Below are 10,794 nucleotides of genomic sequence, written 5' to 3'. Positions count from 1 at the left end.
TCAACTTAGTTTCCTGCTGGTTTCCTGCTGTAAACTCCCTACAGATACCCCATTGTTCCGAAATAGCTTGTCACTGCAAATCAGCTTAGCCAACCAATTAACAAATCCTTCCAAACATATTGCAGTTACTCTAATTAAGGGGTCCCCCCACCCTTTATTATATAAATTCTTCAGGTTTCAAGATTAAGCTGCAAACTGCAAACCACGTCTCAACAGGAATCAACGCCAAAAGCCACCACAGGCTACAAGAAGAAGAGGAAATGTCTTTTCTGACTACACATCAAATTCTTTTGATCATCTCTTTGATTTTTATACTTGGCCCACATCCTGCAAGAACACAGCAGAGAACTGGCAGAGACCTGAAGGCGGATAATAGCTATGCATCCCACCAAAGCTATCTGAGGGATGCTTTACATATTATTTCAGCTAACAACTACTCTGAACACCGCCAGAACCAATCAAGAGAAGTGATCAGGAGACTGCTGGAGAAAACTGTTTGTCCACAAAGGATTTATAAGAAGCAAGCCGACTGTAATCTGGTTAGTGAGCCAAGTGGTGAACAGAAAATTGTACAAATAATTTAGTAGATGTGAAACCTTCCTCTCTGTGCATTTGGGCTCCCAGCCAAACAGTAACAGCAACACCAGTGTGTTTATTATTTGTGTTTTTATTCAAATAGCATATCCATTGTTGTCATGAGATGACTTTGCCTTTCAAACATTAGTATACATTCTGTTACCATTTGACTTTTTCCAACTTTAGGAGTTCTTAATTTAAAAGAAAATACAATGAAAATCCAATAAACCATGGGTTCTATTTCAACAACAGCATTTACAGAGATTGTGAGTGAAGCCAAAAATGATTTAGCTAGTTTCATTTCGCAGTGCTCTTAACTGCAACCAATATTATCTCAGACTCATTTGTCATTTCCTGCTAGCTTTAAACTGCTGGTAATAGGCAAAATCCAACTCTCTGATAATGGACAAATTAATTGCATTATTTACATTAAAGGAATCATGTATTCATATATTCCTGTCTCATAATAGCATAAGGCTGACCCATTCCTACTAATAGGTAAAGTGAGCCTAACATTGCTACCACTAATGTATATTTTTTTAAAGATAATACATTATGGGGTCATTTAAAAAAAAAAAATGCCGTGAGAGCCAATGTAATGTGGTGGTTTGAGCATGGGACTCTGGAATTCCAGGGTTTGAATTCCCACTCAGCCATGGAAACCCACTGGCTGACTTTGGAGAAATCATACTTTCTCAGCCACAGAGGAAGGCAAAAGCAAAGGCAAAACCCTCTCTGAACAAATCTACCAAGAAACCCCAATGATTCAGCCCCTTAGGGTTGCCATAACTTGGAAACAACTTGAAGACACACAACAGCAATAACTAAAGATCCATTTGGTATGGGACTCTGGGAGACCAGGGTTTGAATCCCTGCTTAGGACACCCATTGGGTGACATTGGACAGAAATACTGTCTCGGCCTTAGACAGCAAACCTTCTCCAATAATAAATCTTGCCAAGAAAACCCAAACATAAGGTTGTCCTATGTCAGAATTAACTTGATAACAACAGCAACAAAATCTATAACCAAAAGAATAAACACACCTTACTTTTAAATAAGTGGAGTACAGGCTGTTTCAGAGTAATAACAGCATACACTAGGTGGATCCAAACCTTCCAAAAAATGAGTAATACTGTGCAGACTTTGTAGGTGATCCTTCATATAAAACCTATATAGGCATTTCCAGCCTGATCTGATGGGGAGATCCATCATGGAGTGACTGCTGCCTCTATTGCCTTGGTGGAATATAAGCTCAGAGCAGAAAAAAAAATTGCCACTGTTTTTCTGTGGCATAGCTTGGTTACTTATTTCCCCTTTCCATTGATTCCAATGGAGGCAAAACACATTACAGTAATCTTAGACTATCTATTTAAATATGTATACATCTATCTATCTATCTATCTATCTCGTTAATTTACATCCTGTATTTCTCTAACATGGGACCCAAGGCAGCTTCCCCATCAAGATGCAGTCCTGGGATATCACAAGTCACTGCTCTCTTCTGTACCCAACTCTCTCTGTTTTCTTCCCTTCCTTTCAGTACAGTTGGCCATAGGCTTGTGTCCCACAGAGCTTTCCATAGCTGTGCCCTTAAGAAAGATGACATCTGCCCTGCTGGCAAAGAGGAACCTAGGTGACATCCAAACGGCTATGAACCATTAGACCTTTGGATTAGGATTTCACTGTTTGTCTCCTATGAGATTTAGAGCTAGCATGGCATAGCAGTTTGAATGTTGGGCTATGATTCTTGAGACCAGGAACCATGAAACCCACCTTGGGTAAATTACATTCTCTCTGCCTCAGCAGAAGGCCATAGCAAACCTCCTCTGAATAAATCTTGCCAATAAAATCCCATGATATGCCATGCTAGCTAACCTTAGGGTCTCCATAAGTCAGAAATGACTTGAAAGTGCACAACAGCAACACACAAGGCAAAATATTATGGTCATGCCACACCTCTATGATGGCTAATTTGTACCTGTTTTGATAGTAATCACAGCTATGTGCTGAGCACTGTTTCAATTTTTGTTTGTTTGTTTTATTCACAGTGCCTTGAATCAGATGCTTTGATATTAATTGTTGGAGGTGATTTAGGAGGTAATCTTACTGAAGAAGTATTCCAGAAAATTTCTCTCATTCTTCTGTATTACATCATTCACCAAAGAGATGTCTGTCCATCAATACACAGTCTCAGGGAAAGAGATTACAATTTTTTCCTGAACAGCATGCTCAATTTAAGGAGCAATGAAGACTCATATGATTTATCCTGGAATGAAACTGAAGATGCTCTGGAAGCAATAAGGAAACATTTTAAAATACCTGAAAACCAGGTAAAAAAAAGAGTGAACTAAGGAGTGCACAAGTAAAATTTGAGCCAGTGTGCACTGTTGCTAAAATCAGAGTTATCTTTCAACAGTTCTCATTAGTATTTTTCTATCAACATCTTTAATGCCATTTAAATAACTATAAGTTTGGGTGGATGTGCAGGTTTTGTTATAATCACTATCTTTATGAATATTTTGACATATGTCAGGATCATGACTCATCTCTCCTGATCCAACCCAAACCTGAAGGATTTGGAGGAGGTGATAAGCCACTAATTCAACACTTAGCATGGAATTTCTTAGGGAATTCAACTGGCAGCCAATTATAACATCTGTCTGTGGAATGGAGGCAAGGGCTATCTTGTCTTTTGCCTCAGACAGAAGATGCCTCAGACCAACCCTGTACACATATCCTATAATATTTAGATTATGTGCATTTCCTATTACTGCATAATTGTTGTAACATAAAAACAAATGGCAGTAGTGGTGAGTAGAGGAAGAGTTGCACAACAAACTAGTGCCTCTGCCATACAACTGTCACATGTTTCATCAGCCACATGAAAATATGAAAGGTAATACTTCACTTACTGTTCCTGTTTTACTAGGAAACTATTACTAAATCAGTGGCATTCAAAAGATCCCTAGTGAGCAAGTCATCATCATGTTTCCTTGGAAGCATGTCCCATTGTCTGTTATATTGTTAAATCTGATGTTCTTATTTTTGGATGAATTGGCCTTAGTCAAGGAACATAAATAAGGGGACTAATTGACAGTGCACAGATACAAGGACCGTGATATATTGCATCTTATATAAGTAATTGTAAATTCTTTTAACAACTAGGAAAGGGGTATTGTCCAGAAAAGCTATCCTGCTTTTGGTTTTGTTGTTTGATATGGAAAGATAAGCTTTCAGAACCCTTTCTTGCACTCTTAAGTTGATGTCACAGCTCATGAAAAATGAACTATTTGTATGAGGATGGGTGTGTAAATAAAGACATCCTTTGTATTTAAATGTAAACATCCTTTTTAAAAAACCTGGAAGCATATAGTGGCTATTGTCTAGCTTTTTGATAACATTTTTCTAGGAAACTGTCACAGACAAATAGATAATGCTTGAAAACTATTATTAGATCACTAATCACAAGTAGACACAAGGAACTTCTTGACAGTAAGAACTGTTTTTGACATTGGAACAGACTGCTTAGGAAGAGAGTGGACTCTCCTTCATTGGAGATTTTTAAACAGAGGCTGGATAACCACTTGTCAGGATTGACTAGCTCTGAATTCCTCTGTTGGCAGTGGGGTTGGCTAGATTGTTCTTGGGTTCCTTTCCACTTTTACAGTTCTAAGATTCTAGGATCCATTCCTCATTTGTGGAACACACACAAAGTTCACATGGTGTGTACCACTTTACATTATGCTCTTTTACTCCTTATTTCACTCCTTTCATCATTTGAAGCACCATCTTTCATCTTCAGCTATTTCTAGAATTTTATTTTCCTGTGAAGTAGCATGGTTCAACCATTCCTCATGCCACTTCCCTATTTCAAGCCTGCCTTCTGGCTCTTCACATTGAGCCCATATCCAACACCACCTCTTCTGCAACTGTGATCCAAATGTGATCATTGTCCAAGTCATGTCCAAACGATTGCCCAAGGGAAGCTAGGATGACTCTTTCTTTCTTTGTTCTACTGGTGGCGGGTTAAGATCTCTCTTTTCCAGCAAGCCTTTGGGAACTGATTTTTAACAAGAAAACAACTTTCTATCTTGCTATGCAGTTTTTAATCTTTCTTTTAAGTAAGATTTATTTGTTTTCATTTTATTGGTTACTACTGTTTTAATCTAAATATTACATATTTTAACTATACAGTAGGTGTTTTTTTTTAATGTTTTCTGCCTTTTTGTAAGCTACCTGCATCCAAGGAGAAAGATAAAATGATGGATGGATGGATGGATGGATGGATGGATGGATGGATGGCATGTCATTTTACTGTCACTTAGGTCTCTAGATCTATCTCCAACACACTGTGTGTGCTCGGGATGTATATCCTTGACCATTTCATCCTCCTATGTGAGGACCAATAATTATGACAGGGCTTTTTTCCCCTCACTGCAGGAGAAAATCCATATTCTTTCACAGCAGTATTTCCATATTGGATGACCTGAAGTGCTGCAGAGTAATTGTTCTAATTAGGAAAAAAATGTGGGTGGGGGGCTTGCACAAATTTCTATACAATTTCTTGTAAAAATTACAATTTCTGTAAATGAAATGTTTTCTGTGTAGAAGACATGTTTCCTATGGAGGAACCGGTCTTTTCTTTGTAAGAAACAGTTTAATGTGCAGGATTCCTGTTTTCTGAGTAGACAACAGATTTTGTACAAAAACTTTCATGTTTTCCTGCACAGAATAACTCCTCTGCAATACTTCAAGACAATTGGATACTAGGAGAAAATGGCACAAGTTTATTTGCTGTTGTTGTTGTTGTTGTTGTAGGTCTGTTATTCTTACAATAGGATTTTCCAACTGCTAAGAACCCCTTTTATAAACCCAGGAATGAACAGTAGTAAATATTATTTCCATCCGCAGTGTATGCAAAACATGTACCATTACACTGGTATAATGCTGTACAAAAAGAACTGAGTTAAAAGTTTTCAAATTAACTGAGGTGAAAGCATATGGGAGAGCTAGGAATAAAACCTAGTTTCCCATAAAGATTAATCTGGTGCTTTAGTCACATTTCCTTCACCCTCTGTACACGTACTAGTGAAGTAGTGAAAAAGCAGAAATCAATGAAGAGGCAGATACACTAGAAAAATATAATCTGAGGCAACCAGAGTGCTAGTTGATAGAATGCCAAAGTCCAAAAATAAGTATTCCAGGCTCTGCTCCTAATTAGGTTGGACATCTGAGATGGAACTACAAACTATTTGTTCAATAGTAGTTTGAACCAAAAATTTTTTTTACAACATTTGCATTGTTGACAGACATAAGCCTTACCTATGAAAAAATGTTCCTACTCATCCTTCCAGTCTCATCAACTATACTACAACATGATTATCTCTTAATCCAATTTTCTTCTGTTTTCAGTGTGTTCATGTAAGTGTTCTGGAGAAAGAAGTTGGAATACTGCACAGAAATGTTATTGATAAAAAGACAGTTCCTCGGCTAGCTGCCGCCATTCTTACATTTGCACTGAGAGGAATCTGCCTGGGTAGAAGACATTTGCCCCCTCCAGAATTCTTTATGGAATATATTTTCAGTTCACTGAACAGCACCAATGAACTCCATGTAACAGGTAGATTTTCAAATGTTATCTCAAAATCTGTCCGTGTTACTAGTGCCTTTTGATTATTTTTTTTTTTAAAAAAAGCCATCATGACAATAAATAACTCTGGGAATTGGATAGAACCTTTGACTAATGGCACATTTGACCAGCAGAGGAAACTGTATCTTCCAGAAGAAGCAGGATTGAGTAAATCTTTCCTTATTTTGATCTCAGATACAAGATTGAATAATTTCAGCAACTTCCTCCCTGTTTTGTAAGAATGCAAGGGTTTTCATACAATTTTTGAGTGCCATTCATACTTTGTGATTACATTTGGAAGAATTTGCTTGCACAAAATTCATACTTTCCTCTGCAGAATGCATTTTTCTTGTCAGAAAATATGTATATTTTGTGCAAAATGTGTATTTTTCACAAAATGCACTGAATGGTCAGAAAAACTACTCATGGCTTCCCTGTGCAGGAATCCATGCATTTATGTGATTTATGTAAAGGATATGGAATTTGTGTGACTTTATATGAAAGAAATGGAGGGGGGCTTTGCAGAAGCATCTAGTTATGTATCTATAGCCAGACACATAATGTACGTAGTTATGTACCTATAGCCAGACACACAATGAATGATGGCATCCTCCAAAACCTCCAGAGGTCATGGAGCATGCGTTTGTTATTCTGCAACTGACTATAGCAATATAGCCAGATACTTCTCCACTGCCTCCCACTTGGCAGTATCCACTAAATAACTATGGGGGACGCAAAGGAAGAAGGGATTTCTAGGGATCTGTTCTGTGATGAAATCAGTGAATTTCTTCCTCCGCAGTGGTCAAATAAGTACAATATGTGGACACAATTTTCAGTTAAGCTTGCTTGTGTCATTAACATGCCAACCATAAAGTGTTCTGTGGAATTATTCCATAGTGCCTATAGAACTCAGGAAACAGTATAATGGGTCTTCTCCCACTAGTTTCTATGCTGGATAAAGCCTCCCTTTTATCCTTTTTATTATAAAATAAATATAAATCTGGACATGCTTTTTGCATCATTTATTCATTTTAATACAGAAGTTTCTTGGGTTGCACACCACATACTGTACATTCATTATAAAACCAAGAAGAGTTCTTAGTTTTCATCTCCACTGCACCCAAACAATTCCTCCATGATATTGGAGAACATACGGGAGCTCATACTCGCTGGAAACTTACTCTGTATATAAGACTGTTGACACAGCTTTTGACTGAGAGCACCATAGGTTCATAAAATGTATACCATTAAATTCTCACTAAATTATGACAATTTCACCCCCTCTGAAGGAACTAGTCAAGAAAACCCCATGATAAGAGTCACCTTAAGGTCATTATAACTTGGAAACATCTTGAAGGCACACAGCAAGAACAGCAGCATTTCATAAATGGATCATAGTTTAGTTTTTTTAAGTGTTAAGTTTTCTCATCTTAGGATTGCATGAAATGAACCACAAATTTCAGAGAGATCATTCAAAATGTGCATGTGCATCTCACCACACAAATAATCTCAACAGCATTTTTTCCCCCAATAATGGCATAGAAAAACACAAGATGGGCAGCAGGGGGGAAGGTAGTTGAATAGTTCAGTCACTGAACAAATATGAGTAATCTATGCATCATAGATATTATTTCAAGTATACTTCCCAATTTTTATAAGAAGTCCTTGATGTAGAGAAGCTTACCCTTAAGATTCACTGTTCTCTGATCAATTATCTGGCTCAATTGATGTATTAAGCTAGAGTATTATTTATTGGGTTGGTCTTCTCTCAAGTGAGAGTAGAACTGGAGGACAAATTTTGTCTTTCCTTTTTCAGGGCCACTGTGATGAATCATGAGACATATGGGATGTAGGTGGCTCCATTTGCCAGTGGCAATCTTGTTTGATTTTAATTATTAAAGTATATTTAATATGTGTATTCTACTTAGCAGAATACTAAGTGACTAACTACACTTTGGATAAATATATACAAATAAGAAAATATATGAGATAGGTCAGCAGCTTTCCTAAAAGAGTAGAGCATTCCTGCTAAATCTTCCCTTGTGGATCTTTTAAGACTAAACTTACTAGCCCAAAACCTTGTGGAAAGAACTTGCAGTTCGATTTTGCCTTGCCCCACCATTATGTTATTCCACCAAACCTTTAAAGCATATGGGAGGGAAGTAAGCTTGTGAACATGCCTTGGTTTTCTTTTCTACTCTGGCATCATCCTCTACTCCAAGAGCCTATAAGAACCATGAAATCTGAAAATAAGGGAAGAAACCTATGATATTTTCCATCGTCTCTAAAACTACTGAGAAAACGCTCTTCTTCCTTCTCTTGTACTGTATACTTTATGACTTTTATATACTTGCCTCCAAAATCTACCTCTCAAGGGGTTGACTAACTGCACTTTGGATAAGTATAAATTGGAGGGACATGCAACAGCTAACATCACAGTAAGCCTTTCCATGGTAATTGCAGTATTTGTATGTTCTTCCAGTTCATGTGGCACTTTCATCATCCAATCTTAGATGTTCACAGCTTTACCCAATACATCTGAGCTCAAAGGAAGATGGCAAGTTCCTTGCCTTCCTTCATCTAGCAAGATAGACTGAGCAGGCCATGGTGATATCACCAGTAGTAGCAGGTGACCCACCAAGATAATTAAGAGTCACCATGTTTGGAACATTACTGAAGTAACAGAAGAAAAAAGTTCTATTCCTTCTGTTTTGGTTTAGCATATAATGCCATATTTTCTAACAAATTCTTAGCCATAGATCAACTGCTGAGCATGCTATGGGCTGGGAAGAATTGCTGCACAAATAACCAAGCTCACCTTAATATGATAGTGAGAAATGCTGGATATCCAAACATTTCAGTTACAACAAAGCAAAACAACGAGAGTACCTTGCACAGTTTTGGGGCAGAAAATGAAGAAACTGTTGAATGGGACAAGGTAAGCAAGTATTTGTCTCAAATGATTTGCTTCTGAGTATTTTATAAATTGCAAAGTTGTTCATTGGAACGAAAATTTTCTGTAAGAGGGCTAAAGATCCAAAATTGTAGTCAAGTTTTATATTTGGACTTATTCTTGTACGATTGGAGCAGTAGGAGTGTTGAACCTTTGTTGAGGATTCATCCTATGATGTTTTGTGGACATCTGTAGGTCAAAATTGATGTGAACAGGACTTTAACAGACATGATTATTTTCTTGAGTACTATAACTCCACTGAACAGCATCAGTGGATCTTGCAAACCGATGCATTTTATTCCAAAGACCATGATGGAGTGTGTCAAGATTTGAACCAAGATCCCACAACTAAACCTATGCTGCAATAGAAAGTCAGATTTGAATTAATTTGATCAAATGACTCATCTATGGAATGAAATTGGCAGACCTGTTTTGTTTTGTTTTTTGTTTTTGTAATTGTTATCATTACCATGTTGTCATCAAATTTGCAATCAAGTGTTAAAATTAGTGTTGGGATTACCAGCTGTTAGGACTCAGTAAGGCATTGTTAGATAATGTTGCATATGAGAGTAGTGTTGCTTTTTCTAATTACACTACTGTGATCCCATCTACAGTTATTTCTTTCAAAAATTTTGTCAGTTCACTTAGAGTTGATATCAGAGTACCTATCACTATTGGAACCACGGTTGTTTTCTTTGCCCAGAGGTACTGAATTTCAGTCTCTAGTTCTTGATATTTAATAACCATCTCCCTCTCTCCCCCTCTGATTCTGCTGTGCCCTGGGACTCCCACATCTATAGTCTAGCTTTCATTTTTTTCCCAAACCACATTTTTTATGGCATATTGTGTTTTTATATTTATCAGTCAAACCTTAAAAGTTAATAGGATTTTTACATCACCACTTTTGACAGCAGTTTCAGTGTTATGTTCTTTGTGGGTGGTAGTTCTTTCTTTCTTTCTCTCTCTCTCTCTCTCCTTTCTTTCTTTCTTTCTTTTTTTGGCAGATAAATCAATGCAGCCATTTTATCATGGCATTTCTTGTATTTAGTCTACACATTCTTGCTGTAGATTGAATGTAAGAAATGCTTTATTAGTATTAGTACAGTATTAGCATTACCATTACTATTATTGCTCATTGGGTTCTGTGTTAGACAGTACTGTAAAGACAAAAAAGCATCTTTGGAGAAATATTTCCTTTTAAATCAACCTTAATTCTTGTTTCTTAATATCTTCATTAATATGCATATTCCTTTGAGAAGGTCATGGCTGACAGCAGTATATTTTATATTGTAGCTAAACTTTATCTTCTGTTTTTCACACATACATAAGAAAGCCATTATTTTTCATTGGTAACAGATGGTGCTGGTTTTTGCTACTTCTAATTAAATTAAAATAGAAAATTTCATTCCCTCACATGGTATGACACAATGACATGAGTAGGTCATTGATCTTTTCAGTAAATATAGTTGATATAAGAACAAAACATTACAAACCCATTGTAAAAGTTATTATTATTATTATTATTATTATTATTATTATTATTTCTATATAGGAAAACCTCAAATTCTAAAAAACAAGGTAGAAGCTGCAATAAAAGATATGGTAAAAAATAAGTTACCAGGAACAGACAATAT

General features: G+C 36.7%; 1 protein-coding gene across 1 annotated transcript in view; it reads left to right on the top strand.

Annotated features, from left to right (window-relative positions):
* Positions 1-10,794, top strand: part of SLC39A12 (solute carrier family 39 member 12) — a 38,529-nt gene that overhangs the window by 1,241 nt on the left and 26,494 nt on the right. Inside the window, exons 2-5 of the mRNA XM_042475089.1 lie at positions 175-539; positions 2,627-2,908; positions 5,991-6,198; positions 8,961-9,145. Of these exons, the coding sequence (XP_042331023.1) occupies positions 261-539; positions 2,627-2,908; positions 5,991-6,198; positions 8,961-9,145 (954 nt within the window). The 5' untranslated portion in view covers positions 175-260. The remainder of the gene's footprint in view (positions 1-174; positions 540-2,626; positions 2,909-5,990; positions 6,199-8,960; positions 9,146-10,794) is intronic.

The sequence above is a fragment of the Sceloporus undulatus genome, chromosome 6 (genome assembly GCF_019175285.1).
Source record: "Sceloporus undulatus isolate JIND9_A2432 ecotype Alabama chromosome 6, SceUnd_v1.1, whole genome shotgun sequence".
NCBI classification, from domain to species: domain Eukaryota; kingdom Metazoa; phylum Chordata; class Lepidosauria; order Squamata; family Phrynosomatidae; genus Sceloporus; species Sceloporus undulatus.
Note: the sequence above shows the minus strand (reverse complement) of the source record. Positions and strands in the feature narration are given on the sequence as shown.